A 16,272-nucleotide genomic window follows, 5' to 3' on the forward strand; every position below is an offset into this window, starting at 1 on the left:
TTTTGATCTTATCTCAATTTCATAACCTTAAGAATTACATCATTCCAGATGTGAAAGAACATTTTAAAAATCTAAATGCCAGAAGCTTAGCAATAGTTTAATGCTTAGTCTCTCTGTAGTGTAGAGTGTAATTTATTACTGTATTAAAGCAAGATTTATCACATGGCCATTAGTCTTAAGAAATTACTGGCCCCTCCCTTTTTTGGAGGGACAAAAGAAGGCCTGGGGGATAGTGCTTTGTCTCTTTGAACATGCTGCAAATGTCAGCATGTTGCCAATTGATTCATAATCTATACAGGGCTTCCATAGACAGAGTTTTGCCTGCATCATTTTTTTTGGTCCTAACTGAATGAATTTTCAGTTCTACCACAGTACTGATAAGCTAAAGCAGGGGTTTTTTTGGTGAAATAGGTCTATATGTGTTTTTAATTTACAATTAAATTGAGTTTCAAGTATTAGTGTGTTTGTGTGTGGGTGCGTGCATGTAGAAAGGAAAAACCAAGTCAGCAAAACTCAATTTAAGACAAAAAAAAAAAATCAAAATAAACTTTAGAAGTTCTGAATTCTCTAAATTAAAAACAATGCTGTGGGCTACTTTTAATCTGAAATCTGTCTCAAGAGCACAAATTAGCTTAGTGGTTAGTTGTTATTTTGGAGCTTTCATGGAACATATGCAAATATGTGGTCTTTGATCAATCACTTGACAAGTGAATAAGATACACAAGACTAGATGTGACTCAAGAATTGCAGTCTGCAAAGCATTAGTGACCAGTGCTCACTGCCAGCTCCAGAGCACTCAGGAATACTCACTGGAAAATGGATTAGAGGGACTGTCAGGAGCACAGCAAACAGAATGGCTGCTCTCACAGTCATGATGATGGTATCGTTTGGCAGGTACCTGGAATAGCCTTGCAGCAATTCAGAGTCCACTTTGTCTGAAAACAAGACAAATTAATTGCTTTGTTAATCACTGGAGAGCTAAGGTAATAAGGCATGTTAAGGTGACATTCAAATGGATCCATCTGCTTGGGGGATGCAGATAACACTCTGGCATAACTGATACACTAGGATGCAAAATCTTCAGAGAAATGAGAAACATGAGGAGGCAGTCCAGGCAGAGCATCTGCTGAAGCCAAAGATGCCTAAAGAAAAGACACAAATGTGAAGGAGACAGCATAAAAAAAAAGATGAGGAAATTTAACAGCAAAAGTCAGAGCACTGAGAGAGTGGGCTGCTACCCTGATTTTTTTTTTTTTTTTTTTTTAAATCTTAACTCTGCTTTTTTGGACTTCAGAATGGACCGAAATTTTCAAAGTCCAGTCACCCTGTGAAGTTTCAAATTCACAGAAAACAGAAGAAACCATCTGAACCACAGAGAGATGAAACATGCCTCATTTCAAAGAGGGAATTCCTCTTTTGTTTTCAATTTAAAATAAAATGTTTTACATTTTCTCAGACTGGTGTTTTAGGAACAGGGAACAGACTTTCTCTGTTTAAAGAAGTAAGTTAATTAAACAAGACAACCAGAAAGTGAAAAGGAGAAGAAGCTTGCAAGGGAAAAAAAACCAAACCAAACAAACAAAACAACTCTTACAGACATCCACTCTTGATTCCAGCATTTCAGGCTCCTGAGTCTTATTAAAGTTACTAAAAGAAATCGATCCTGCAGAAAACCAAAATCATTCCCAGTGAAACAGACTGAAAGACTATGGTCAAGACAGGGTCTTGTCCCAAAGAAATCATGGCAGTAAAGGTAACAGGAACTGGGATGGCTTCCAGGACTATTCTTTTTTTTCCTCTTTTTTTTCCCCCTTCTTATTGAGATTTCATCTGGACAGATAATTATCCTGCACTGCCTGCTGAACCTCTCAGAGTTGCACCTAAATGTGTATTTTCCAACAAACCTCACAGAGACAGTCAGGAAACAGCAACAGTCGCCAATATGCTATTAGGGCCTTCAAGACTTCCCATGTAATTTTCCAAGGTTTCTGAATATCTAGGGAATATTTTCAGACATATGCTTACACTTGGGGGTAAAAGGTACAAAAGTCTCTAAAAATCTGGAATTATTAGATGCTGAAAGTCAATATTCTTGGTGCTTTGTCAGAAACAGTCTCATCCCCACAATGAAGAATTTTAGAACACTCTGAAAGGAGAGGAAATCCTAATCAGAACGTTCATCTTACTGTCTAACAGTCTCCTGTAAGAATTTTCATTAATTCCAATCAGTAAAGATCAGCATGTGATCATCTAGTGTCAGAAGACATTCGAGTGATCCTCATAGATGACTGTGATGCATTGATGTGACAGCACTGGTATGAAAACACTCCAGAATCAGTAAGTAGAGGCAATTCAATCAGACCAGATGTGTTACCATTGCTCTAGGAAATAGACACTCACCTACTTCTGCCAAGGTTGTGATGGACCTTTACAAAAAGGCCACTATGTAGATAAGGGGTCTGATACCTTTTTGTGCACTTGGGACATACAAGAATACCAGACAGAAGAAGTCATCTATGTTTAAAATCTACTAAAAAACTGTACCCAGAAGTATTTAGAAGTCCAAATGTAGAGTAATAAAACTGGTACTACAGCACAGAGTCACCTAAACTCTACAGCAAATGAAAGATGCCTGTAGAATTCTGTAGGGCAAGTGTGATACCCCACCCACTCATCTGATTGGTAATAAAAAGGTAGATTTAGTTTATCAAGCACTACGTCAACAACATTTCTAAGAAATGTGCACTTCTTGGTTCAGTTCGTGTATCAAACAGACACATTTCTGGCTCAGGAACTGCATGCAAGACCAGGAGCATGTGCTGGAAAACCCAACTCAAACCTTATCCTCTTGAATTTTTAAAATCTGAGGGTTCAAGTGTACCAGTGCCTGAAACATTCACCATGCAGAAAACATTTACCATTTATCGTTAACCTCTGTTCTAAGCATTACTTGAACAATACACTTACCATAAAATGTCAGGTACCCAAAGAGAGCAGACAGAAAGTAAATTAGGAAACTCAGACCAATTCCTGTGACAGTTACCTTCTGCATTCTCCTTTTGGATGGACTAAAATGGAAAAAAAAAAGCAATTAGTATTGCTTTATCTGTATTGAGGATAATTAAACACAGCACAATCTATATAGTACCTCACCTTTGATAAGGAAGTACTGGCCTAATTGATGGCCACTGAGTATTCAGTGAGGTCTGTGCTGTCACTGGTATTCAGGGGGTTTAAAAGTATTTTTAATCTGGTAATTAAAAGGGCACTTTTCAAGCAGACAATTAACATTGTTCCCATCTTGAATGGAATTCAGACATCTTAGTGTCGCTTTTAAATGAAAACTGGGATTTACACAGGATGATATCTATTCAGAGCCAGGAACAGAATCTCTGTCAAAAACCCTCACTGGATCAGATGTGGCCAAATGCAGATTCAGGTACAGTCATAAAAATTAACTATTGAAGTGCCTTAGCAAATGACCTTTTTTTTCCTCCTGATTATCCAGGGCAGGACAACATACTGACATTGATGATGGAACCATATTTACTACTTTTCTCTCCTGTAAGAGAGAAAAAGCCAGTACAGACTAAAACTATACATTTCCCAAAAGCATGAAAGCTCCTAAGTTTGCAGTGTTTGATGGCACTGACTTAAAAATAAAAATTACTCAGGATTAATTTAGGGAAAATACTACAAAAAAGGTTATAATTATATTTTAATATTGCATGTGTTGTCATACATTACCTTTGGAGCTCACAATAGATTGGCAGGACTGAGGTATGGCACAGAAAAGAGAAGGCCATAGTTGGTATTGCATAAGCACTCTAAAATAGAAAGAAAACATCTTTTGTTTGCTATTACTGCTTGTTCAAAAAATATCTGGATGAACTCAAAATTCAGTTCAAGTGTTGGAAGTCAGTAAAAATATTTCTAGATGAATGCTTTGAGATAAATCTCCACAACACAGAAATGGTGTCTCTAAATCAGTCCACAAAAATTCAACCTTTCAAGTCATGTAAGTTCAAGTGGACATAGCTCAGTTTCATCATCAGGAGAAGTCATGCTGCCTATAAGCCAAAAAACTGGAAGATTCTTTTTTGACTATACTGAAGCCAAGTACTTATGTAGAAAAGCAGGATATGTCCCAGAGCCAGTGTATCATTTGTGAAATTCTCTAAGAAGTTTTCCAAATTCTAATATCCATGGCTACCTGTCAAATTACTGATTCCTTAACCCTGACCTGAGTATTTTCTTATTACTCCTTCAGAAAAATTTGGATAAAACATAAAATACAACAGAAAATATTAACAGGAAATATAACATGCTTTGGCACCTGAAGTTTTAAGACAGTTATGTAATTAAAGGTGCAACCACACAATTAGTGGTGCATTATTCCAAAAACTTGTAATAAAAGAGATGAATGATCCTGTACAGCTTACTGCAATTGCCAAGTGGAATAAGCTGAACTATAACAAACACTTTTGTGCTGAAATAATCAGGCCTGTACTGGTAAAAGATATACCACTTTCTATTGATAAAACTTAATTTTAAAAAAGAAGTAGAGGTGAGTGACAAGATTCTTCAAAGCACAAAAGGCCAGGATCTCACAGTAGATGTTTCTTCTTTGATCTACAGATAACATTTGTGTCACATTTGCATTGCCCAAGCTTTTTTTTTTTCCTTCCCCTTACCATTTTCTTGGGAGGGTAGGGGTGGATTTTGTTTTTTCAGAGAAATGGAGCCACATCCCTCCTAAATCCCACTACAGGGCTTTACCAGATGTACCTTTTTGCCTTCCTCTTCACCCCACAGAGACCAGGGTTCTACATGATGCTTCCCCTCCTGCAAGCCTTGATGGGTGGTGACATGATTTAAATGCCACATTAATTAACAAATACCAGAGCTGGCATCCAAAGAGATGCACAAGATTGCATCAGGCCTGAAGAATTAGCTTCAGGTAAGGAAAATCTAAGGTTAGGTCCAGGCAGTGTCAGGAAACCTGCTCTACCCTGCCAGTAACTAAGAGCACACAGCCAAATAGCACCAATTTCCAGCTGAGAGCATGTTAAATTGGCTTGATCTGATTGCATGATGAGGCTGACCACTGCTTCATCTGTTATACTTTCTTCTTTGGTCATATTTCCAAAATATTTTCATAATTGCTAACTTGGACAATCAGCCTTCATATGAAAAAAAAAAAAAAAGTGAGACTGGATAACACTTGGCAGCAGGTACAGAAAATATTTCAGCAGCCCATAATAAGTTTTACACAAGGACAGCTTAACCTGGGTAAGGCTTAAACCCCAATTTTTTAAAATCCACCACCCCCCTTTAACTTTGTGTATTGTTAATAGAGATTACCTCTTTTGAAAGATGAAAGAGCTTTGCTTTACAATCCCCAGTAGAATTTGAAACCTGTAAAACATAAACACAAAAAAAAAGGCATAATGAAAAAATAAACCCAAACCACAGACATGAAACTTTTCAGATTCTGTGATGATTAATAAAAAAAGGAATTTAAATTGCAAGCCATTCTGAAAGTGTTAATGTAAAAAAAGCATTACAGTTTACTAGTAAAATTAGGACTTCAAACCAGCAAGGACTTTACCTGTAAAGTCTCTATGGCACTACTCAGAGGTAGAGGACACGGGATCGACCATTTCTTAATCATAACCTGCAGAGACAGCATATTTCATGTATGAATGATATCCTAAAAATCAGTTTTCAATTTAGATACACACAGCTAATCAGCCTGTTGGAACACACAGCAGGGAGCTACACCCCCAGTAAATTACCAGGCCTGCCTGGTTGACAGGCCACCAGAAGGAGACTTGACAGAAAAGCTTGTCAGTGCCACTCCATCCAGCTGCTCACCCTGCACAGCTGGCAGCCTTATGGCCCACGGATCTGGAGGTGGGGCACTGCAATGGGCTCTGACATGAGCTGAAATACAACCAGCACTTCCCAGCCACTCTCCCTGGGCTCCACACCAAGGGCCTCCCGTCCGGAATTGCTGCTGTGTTAGCGATCCCAGGCTCGCGCCCGGAGCACACAAGCCCTTAACAGAGATAGAGCAGAGCCTAGGGCTAATCTTAAAAGGCAGAAACATATGGCTTGGACTAGAAAGCAAAGGAAAAACAATAAATGCAATTATTGTCCCAGAATGTCATTGGGCCTTCAGCTACACCCTGCTGGTTTAGGGACTGCCAAGTAACAGGGCTGAAAATCAAAGGGAAATTAAAATAAGGAATGTTACCTCCTTCTTCAGGAGCCCAGCTTAAAATGATAGTTGCATTGCTCTCCTCACCCTAATTAATTTCCTATTGTAGCTGCCTGGCTTTAGAGGTTATAATTCTTTTGGAAGCCTAGAGCAAATAATTAAAAACTTAATTAAAGACTCAGATTCATGACAAGAATAACATGGAAGGGAGCTCTTCTCCTGGCTCAGACAACTGTGTTTTGCCTGCTGCCAAGTGGTGTTTCCCAGAGGATTAGATGCTCCCTCTTGTCACCAGTGCCAGGAGAGGCAAACAAATGTTACCTCTGGCCAAAATGTGGGGAAAGAAAACTGTGGGTACACGGCAGGCTGAGTGCATTGTGGCAGTAACATGTTTTAAATTGCACAAGAACAACTCACTCAAGGTATGGAACTAGGTGGGAGTCTGCTCAACAGCAGCCTGCAAACACCAAGTACTAAAATATAATTTGGGCCTGTGTTGTGTTTAAAGGCACCCAGACAAGGGAAGGCTTTGAAGGCTCCAAAGTAGTCAGCTTTGGGGGAACTCTGTCTAAAGCTGGAATAGGCTTCCTGAGCACTGGAAAGGGGCATGGAGCTGAAGGGCAAGGTTTGGGGAAAGTAAAATGTGCCTGGCAGTGGTGAGGGGAAGCTTTCCTGCAAGCTAAAGAGCAAAGATATATATAAACATTGCAGGGGAGGACCAGACAAGTCAAACCTAAAAGGCTGGAAAACATTTTTCTAAAATAAATGTAATACAGATTAAGAATAGACTGAGTGGAAATAAAAGAAGACAAAATGCACTAGGTGCATTTAAAAATCTGTATTTATATTTGCCCACCTACTTAATTATTCAAATGTGTTTGGGTTTCCAATTGTAGTCTAATGAGGTTCCCCAGCAGGAAAGGATTTTTAAGCTGGCAGCACAGCCCAGTTAGCTGAGCAGTCATGCAGGCACCACAACCCTCCTCTAGAACTTCAAGCCTATTTCATATAAACATTCTTTTGAGTATAACAAACATTTGGTTTTAAGTGAAAAAAAACTTAAAAATCAAGAGAGATTCTAGTGGGAAAAGGGTATTTTAAGCCCACACCAAAAACATTGCTAAAGAATAAAGTTAGAGCTCAAAGTATTCTAATAATCTCAGTGATTTTTTGTATCCTGCAGAGGGAAAACAGGAATCCCTTTATTCCAGCAGTACTGACAGCACTCAGCAAAGGGGCTGTCTGTGCATAACCACTCATTACATATGGCAGGTTCCCAATCTGCAACATGTTTTTGTTCTGGGAACATAAGAGATTTATAAAAACACACCATCAGCAATCATTAACACCTTTGTTGAACAAGCTACCAATAATGCTGTCTCCACATACACAAAAAAAATAAAAGTCTGTCTTTACGCTTCACCAATATTCAATATAGCAAGAGGGGAGGCAATAACAAAACAGTTTAACAATCAATTTCTTTTCCCTGAGGATTCAACTTGGGGAAGCATTCCAAAGTCAGAAACAAAAGTGCTCAGGACCTCACAGAATCTGGCTTTGAATTTATACTTATACACACTTGTTTATCTCCTAGATCAGCTCATCTCAGTGTCTGCAATATTTTTGCAAGTGAAGACTAGAACCAGTTTATTGGTTTTAAAGGAAGAGATACTGAGGCACACAGAGGACATTCATGATGTGCCCAGGCCCCAGAGCAGAGCCCAGAACAAAGAAGTCTCCAGCCCTTTGCTCAGTGCACTCCCTGACCAGACTGACCAAGATGTCTCTTTTCTGCAGGCTGCAGTAAAGTTGTGGCTTGCTGGCAAAAAGCTGAACAGATGGTGTGCACTTGAAAAGGCACAGAATTACTGTATATGCAAAATATAATTATATCACTTCCATATGACTAACACAGTTCTCTTCTGGAACAAATTAAAACATATCTGCCACATAGAAATTAACAGTGTGCAAACTAAAACACCATTTCAACAGCACACATCACCCACTTCAAAGCAATTAGATATGAAAACTAAACCACATTTAATGCCTTTGACTTTCAGGGCCTGAACAAGTCAGAATATTCTGTCAAGAGTATTGGTTTTCTGGAAATACCCATAAAGGCTTTTAAAAATTTTGACCTCACTTAGATTTACTGAGGCTGCTGCTTGGCCATTTAACAAGAAAGAGTAAGCACACAAATTTAACCATTTCATAAAAAATCCAGCAGTCTGTACTCCTTCATTAGCACTTTCTACCCACTTTTTTTGATAGAGAATCACAAACTAAAACCTAGTTTAATTCATGCTTACACATTTGCTTTTTCAGGGACTGAAGTTGTTTTCAAATGCATCCACCCATTACAACAGCTTTCCTCAGAGATCCATAGGCATTCCCTTTGAAATCTAGGGAGCTGAACTGGTTTTAAAACCCTTGCAACTTGCTTCCGCCAAAGGCCTATGTCAGCCTTACAGTTAGTGCTTTTTCTTACCTTTTTTTTTTCCAATTCCTTTTTTCTTTTAAAGATAAATTTTAGGAGAGAGGTCAAAAGTTAAGGTAATTTATAAATATTACAAATGAATTTCCATTAACTCTGGAGAGGCTGTGGCTGCTTCTCAATGTTCAGCTTAAGAAGAATACTTCCCAAGGTCCTACAAACACTGCAACTCTCCAGGGATACCCTAGGGAGATGTTTTGACAGCTTTGAAGTTTGGTTTTATCACATGGTTTAGTTCCTAATGGATTGCCTTGGTCTCCTGGATGGCATGTTTGTTCAACTTGCCTTCAACTCTGTTTATCCCTTTGTGAAACAGGTATTAAATGCAAGTCAATGCAAGCCAGAATGACAGGGCAGAGGGGGAACATTTTTGCCAGGCTCCCAAATAAGACTCAAACAGATGACAGAGTGAGAGTTGCAGTTGTACCACATATTACACATGTGCATTAACATACTTTTTCCCTGTAGAAAGAAAAAAGTGCAACTTAAAGGCACATTTTCTCTCTTAGATCTGCCTAGCAGGTCTCACTTTTGGTATTTGGAAACATCTACCTCACAGGGGCCTTGAGAGGGTGAACATCAGGGTCAAAAACCCCCATATGGCTCAGAGAAAAGAACTTTTCCTTTCAGCTGGAAAGGAGAATAAGGTCATTGACATATTAATGAATCTTGTAAACTGCCTTAATGAAGTTCTAGTTTTCTTTGCCTTTTTCTGAACTCTGTCACTCCATTATACATGTAAATTTAATTTATTTGGAGTATATTAAATTTTCTTCTGCACTAGTTGCAGTAAGTAATAGCTAGAAGTTAAGAAAACAGAATTCCATTCTCTGCTAGTAGGGAAACAAAAATGTATGTGCCAGCTCCCTTTGCTGCACCCTCAGCAAAAAAAAAAAAAAAAAAAAAAAATTATTATATTTACCAGCCCAAAATATAATTATTTTAAATCTTTTCACATGCTTGGAAGTTCATACACATTTCCAAGCCTCAGCAAAACAAAAGTAATCTGTCCAAGCAAGCACATACTGAACTTAAGGAAAATTCTAAATTTCACATAAAAAGTTAAGGGGGAGGGGAAGACAAATTAATTTCAAAACAGACTTATGAAAACATTCAAACAATAAGGTAAAAAAAAAAGATAAGCTGTGCAGAGATTTTTAACTTACCACAAGAGTAAAGTACACCGTAAAGAAAAATGATAAACTACTTGTGTAGCCAAGAAAGCCTGTAAAATAACAGTAAAAATAAAAGAGAATTTATAAGGAAAGTGATCCTAATGTACAGCTAAAGCTTTACATTTTAGGCATGTTTTCTATTACAGTGCTTGGTATCTGGGGCTTAGGACTCAGAATAACAACATTCCAACTGCCTGTCACAGATCATTTATGTAGTTTTGTAGGGCAGAATTAGAACTGGCTTACCACTAATGGCATGCTGTAAGTAAATGCAGCTCTTTAATGTTCTGCTGTAAAGATTTTATTTTAGTATTGCAGACAAAATACTACTGCAACCCAAGTAATAGGTTAACTAGGCAGGGCTGGAAGGCAGAACACACTACAACAACTTAAGTAATCACCACCACCAGCAGCCCCCCACCAGTTTAAATAAATAAATAACCCATTAAGGTTTTAAAGTCTTCAACTGTAATTGCTACTAAAGTAGAATAATATTCACTTCTCTCCTTTAATTACTCACCAATTTTAGGAAGAAGGGCCAGAGGAAAAACAATGCAGACTGAAGTAAGCAGCAGCAGCAGTTTCCCATCAAGGTACCAAGACCTGTTGGAAAATCTATTTAGGACTGATACAAAGCTCAGGAGTCCTAAAAATATGTTTAATTTAGAACTGTGATCTTAGACAAAGCAACCACTAGGAAAAGAAAAAAATAATTTCTTGTGTCACATGCTATTTACATGAATTTGTACTCCTAGTTTCTACGCTGATATGAAACAGAGCTCCCAGATAATAAGGGAGCAGATCATCATTCCATAAGAAGCCAGCATTGCAGGCAATGTTCCACAGGCAAGTGTCTGCATGGATCAGGGGTCTGATCCATGCAGGTGTGCCAATTTATTTCTCAGCCAGCACAATATGCAAAACCCCACCTTGATTCACAGCAATGGTCAGAGGGAAGGATATTTCATACTCTACAGATTTCCAGCAGAAGTACTTACACAGCACACTGTGTGTATCTAAAAGTGGATTACAATGAGCTGCGTATTTACACACCTGAAGAAACAGCAACATCAATTCCCACTCACTGCTGAGCTTCCCTTCCTTGCATACATCCATGAAAGAAGTAAAAGACAGAAGGGATGGAAATTATGCTGACGAAATCTGGTGTAATGTTTATACATAAAACCACACGTATTAAATAGCATTGTAGAGGCTGTAGAGGCTGTGAGGTCCTCACGTATTTAAAATCTATTTGAAGCATCCAAATCCCATCTCTGAACTGAGGAAAGCACAGATGGATAAGTTGTTAAGTAACAGAAACATCTTGAGGGTGGCTGCCCCGACTTGGCAATAACCATATCCTGTACTGATAAACATCTTGCACATCAGCCTCCGACTTTACCACCTATAAACACCTTGACTTTTGACCTTCCAGTTTATTTAGTCCAGGATATGGTTAGCACCTAATAAACAGGCAGCACCTCAAGTTATCATGAGGAAAGTACCATAACACCTGTGCTAGAGAAGAATTACCATACAGGTACATTAACTACTGCTATACATCAGGGACAGCCACTTGTGTCACTTGTTTGAAAAAAAGATGCAATGTAAGTGAACAGAGAAATTGCAAGGTTGAGGGCATCTTCACTGTATCAAACCCAAAGGAACCATTATGTGACAATGTCTCTATTAAAAACAAGTCAAAATACATCATTCTTCAAAAAGTGTATTATTAGCTAGGTCTGCTACTGCTACAGCGAAGAAGCAACTTTGCCCAGATCAGCTCCTTGCTGTAGTATCTATTCTTCACATTGTTATCATTTAGCATTCATATATCTTTAAACTTTTTCTTTCTTTCCAGTCTGATGGATGTTCAGATGAGGAGGAACAGGATCATGCACTATGTGTAGATGTGGGACTCTGTCTAAATTTCCTGATTCTAGACATGCAGCAAACCCACAGCTGCCACCGAGGTTCACAAGCTCAGCAGAACAGACAGAAAATTATTTTGGTTACTTTATGGTAAATGAAGAAACATTTGTGGGTGAGGGGGGGAACAGAGAGGAAAACAGCAGTGAGGAAATGAAGGAGAAAAAGTAATTTTGTACATTGCTTCATTTTGGAATACCAATTCTTATACTTAAAAAGACCTCAAAAAAACTGCATAGTGGACTGCTTATCAGAAAATGTGTCCATTTTGTCCTCAAAGTACTGTTGTAAAATACACTTATTTTCCAAAGGCAGAATAAATGTTTTGATAGTGCCTTTAAAATCAATGTGATCTGTAAATTTAATCCTATATGATAAAAGCATTCAAAATATGAAATACAGAATATAAATCCTTGACTCTGCTGAAAAAGCTTTGGCATGCAGATGTTTCTCCTCCCTCCCCCATATTGTAAGTAAAAGCAGACATTTATAAATCGCTTTAATTTCATTCCTGAATTCAACAGAACAAGATATTCATATGTTCTAAATTAGGATCTTACTCTCAGTCCATATCAATTATACAACACACAAGCAAGACAACTAAATTGCATCAATCACATCCTCTGACAGGGTCATTAAATGTTAACAGAGGGCTCACAAATTACAACTTTTTAACGCAATCCTCATTTCATGTCATCAAAACTATGTGGAATTCTTGTTATGCAGACAGAAACATCTCCACTCAGTAAGTGTTCATATTGTATGGTTTTCTTTTTTAAAAAGACATGAGGATGTGTTAGACTGGCTCTGAGCCTTTCAAACACACACACACCTGCTAACCTTTATCTATAAAAATAATTTAATGCACAAAACATTCTTTAGATGGGTTTCCCAAATGTACAGCTCTGGAGGGTTTATGCATATAAAATACTTCCACAGATAGTTTAACTGACACTTTGGATACATCCTAAGTACAGTTAAGATAAATTCTGCACCAAATGAAAGAGTATCAGATGCTATAATGACTTAACAAAAACAGAACAGTTGTGCAACCACATCTGGAAACAAGTGGTCCAGGTAAAGAAGTTGAATCAAACTACTCAATATTTATGCCCTTTGCATAAGTAAGTTGCTGCTTAGGCTTGGTATTTGAGTACCTATTTTTGTTGAACAATTTCCTACAATTTAAAATATCTGCTAGTAAAAACATACACTTAACATCTGCAAAAAAATACACAGAAACAAAAGATTATGCTCTACCATGGCCATTAATACGACAAAAGAAATTAAATATACATGTGGGCATGCATGTGTGCATGTTCCTGGAATACTGCTTGACCACTGCACTTGAACAATTTGCTTGCACAAATACTAGAGGAGGGAAATTGTGTTAAATAAACACTGACTGATGGAAGAACTACAATGAACAGAGGCAGAAACTGGACGAGACCAGGCTGCAATCACCTAACCACTAGAGCTGTGGTTAGGATTCCTATGGACAATCTCAGCTCTTTCTAAATGCAAAGTTGAACTTCATTCCCATCTCAAACTGTAATTTCAGCTAAGGAAGAAGCGTGGGTGTTGGCAGAGCTGACAGATCACTGAGGATTACAACAGCTATGGGGATTTGTAATAAATGCTTCAACACTGCAACCTTTCTGTGTGTTCACATCCAGGAGATCTGAGGTAGGACCTGGACAGACAGAGCTGTTGGGAGCATTATCCCACAGGCAGCACCTTTCTCAGACAGAACAACCCTCTGAGCAGCGCACGGGACCTCCACGTTCTACCTGCAAGGAGTTTTCTTAAGCTGTTTGTTTCAAAGTGTATCTTTGCTGAAAGAAAAGTCACTTTCCATAAACAGAGCTGACATAAAATTAAAACCAGCAGTAAGAGATGTTAGATGCTAAATTTGGGGCTGGCAGATTGGAATACACGCAGCAGATACAGCAGCAGCTCAACACCACTGTGTATGGAGAGTGAGGCTGAAGTATGAGCTTGAAGGAGAAGGTTACAGCACCCAAATGAAAAGCTGATGACTACCGCAGCTGGAAGAGATACATTAGCAGACTAAAAATAACATATATACACAAAATGTAACAGTTTAGGGAAAAAAAAAGAAAACTGACAAAAAACCTTACTAAAAATGTGAAGGCCAGGAGAGCAGAAAGACAGAAAGCAAGATTACAGCCACAATTAATTTTTCAAACTCGTTATAAAATCCAGAAGTTGTAAGTGATAAAACAGAAAATCAACTGAAGTACCTTTTAAGAAACTGATTTCCCACTTAAAATTCAACCACAACATTCAGGAATAATACAACCATCACACAGCCTTGAGACAATTTCACCACATTTCAATCCAGAGCAAGTTTTGAGCTGAAAACATCTGAAAATAGCAGTTTGGAAAAACAGCTGTAATGCAGTCCAAGATACACTGTTACGAATGACAGCAGCACTTGAACAACTCACACAAGATATCTCAGTGCTGAAGCTGCAGTGTTTGCTTAGCACAGGCACAGATTTCTTGCAACAGTTCTGATGGAAATGTGAGGGACACACTCCTTACAAACAGCTTTACAGCTAAACTGCAAAAAATAACTTCTTTACTGGGAGCCAAGTTTAGGAATTATAAACCAAGTCTGAAAACCTGGCATTTTTCCCAAGATAAGTCCAATTACTAGAGCAAGACAACAGAATATTTCAGTATATATGCCTGCCATTTTTTGTACTGTGATTTTGAATTAAGTGAAGTGATAACATGACAGCAGTGGAAATGTTTCTTCTCCTCTCCCTCCAGTATCTTCCTGGTTCCCCTTTTAAAATATTACAGAAGGGAGACTCCTTTAGATGGAGTTTTGCCACTGACTTTGAGGTCATCGGATGGGAAATCGCCATGAGGAAAGAATCACGCTCTGTGTGTGCGTGCTGCAAGATTTGCACTTGCCAAATACATTTCATATTCCAACAACTCATGTAAATGACTATTTTCACATGTGATCTCAGAGAAGTGCCAGTACCCACGTCCTTCAGCAGTGCTGAACCCCTTTTTTCTTCAAGACAAACACAGAACGTACGAAGAACTTTTCCTTACCCACTCTCGGCTCCACTCAGAAGCCCCGCAACAGCCCCAGGAAGTTCAGACTTCACAATCAGCAGATAAGATGACATGGCTGCAAACAGAAGCAGGACAGATTGAGCAGAGGAACAGCAGCATCTCAGCCAGCACGGCTGGACCGGCGTGGTTACGCCTGGAACATCTCAGCTCTGTGTGAGACACCACGGCACCAGAACCAGAATTTATTTTCTAATATACTTCCTTTAAAAATAGCTGCAAGTATTGCACTGATGTCAGCTAATGCCTCCAAAGAGACTGTTACAATGTGAGTCTTGAAACAAGGAAAACATAATCCAGAGGACTAAAAGGCAAAAGAATATAATATATAGGCCTGCCCTTCTACCTGGGAATACATACCTACAGGCTTGAGACAGACTACACAGCTGCAGCACTCCTCCTTTCTCTTTATGAAACATTATTCATGATGAGAGTAAATAATATTTATTTCTCTCAATACAGTAGGGTTTTTAAAGACTGTTTTCATAGTTGTTCAATTGCTGTTACACTAAATAAATACAAGACAGAAATTCAAACACAAGAATAGGACTTGAAAGGGTTTTTTATACTGCAAGGTTTGGTCCTCAGAGCTAAGATGATTATCAGTGACAGATCCCTGCTTCTCATGATAAATCCATCACCAACAAGATCCCAACAATAATATCAAGCGCAGAATTGTACAGGAACTGTGAAGCAGAAGAGAAATTATTAGCTACTCTTACAGGAGTGCTGACCTGAAATTAAGTGTTTTTAATTCTATTCAGCAGAAAGCAATGATGCACACACAGAAATCCAAAAGCTCCTTCACAGTGCCACTTTTCTCCTTCACTAAATAAAGTGATCAAAGGCACGAATGAGAGGGTTTTTAAATCCCAATTTATACTAGTCTGATACCTTCACATACTGTTCGTGTTGCTTTTTCATGTAACCAGCAGAGAATTACTCAGAAAAATCAAGCTTTACAGACAGTTTCAACGAACATCAAAGCCTAAATGAAACTAATTTCCATCCAGCAGCAGCAAGTAATTTTAGTAACATGCCATAAAAAGCTTAGTTACATTCAATCCCTGACAAAAACTCATCTGTTGTATTCAAATTTTACTGTTCTGTATTTAGTAATTCTTTAAAATTTTACCACAGTATATTTATTCATGCTTTAAAATTAAAACATATATTTTGAAAAGGTAAAGCAACAAACTTTCATAAGATGGTATTTGAATAAGTTTGTGGGGGTATTTTATTTAAGGAATGCTTTGAATCTTAAAAGAAAAGATGTGTGGACTCAGACACTGCTGTACACAGCAGTTACTGTTAAATTCTGAAGAAAGTGTAAGGTG

The 16,272-nt window shown here is 38.2% G+C and overlaps 1 protein-coding gene across 1 annotated transcript in view; it reads right to left on the reverse strand.

Annotated features, from left to right (window-relative positions):
* SLC38A6 (solute carrier family 38 member 6) overlaps positions 1-16,272 on the reverse strand; it is a 37,968-nt gene that overhangs the window by 5,083 nt on the left and 16,613 nt on the right. The window contains exons 6-13 of the mRNA XM_069018504.1: positions 14,915-14,993; positions 10,413-10,495; positions 9,884-9,942; positions 5,612-5,677; positions 5,365-5,418; positions 3,748-3,827; positions 2,968-3,068; positions 811-935 (exon numbers count right to left, since the gene is read on the reverse strand). Of these exons, the coding sequence (XP_068874605.1) occupies positions 811-935; positions 2,968-3,068; positions 3,748-3,827; positions 5,365-5,418; positions 5,612-5,677; positions 9,884-9,942; positions 10,413-10,495; positions 14,915-14,993 (647 nt within the window). The remainder of the gene's footprint in view (positions 1-810; positions 936-2,967; positions 3,069-3,747; positions 3,828-5,364; positions 5,419-5,611; positions 5,678-9,883; positions 9,943-10,412; positions 10,496-14,914; positions 14,994-16,272) is intronic.

The sequence above is a fragment of the Aphelocoma coerulescens genome, chromosome 5 (genome assembly GCF_041296385.1).
Source record: "Aphelocoma coerulescens isolate FSJ_1873_10779 chromosome 5, UR_Acoe_1.0, whole genome shotgun sequence".
In the NCBI taxonomy this organism is placed as follows: domain Eukaryota; kingdom Metazoa; phylum Chordata; class Aves; order Passeriformes; family Corvidae; genus Aphelocoma; species Aphelocoma coerulescens.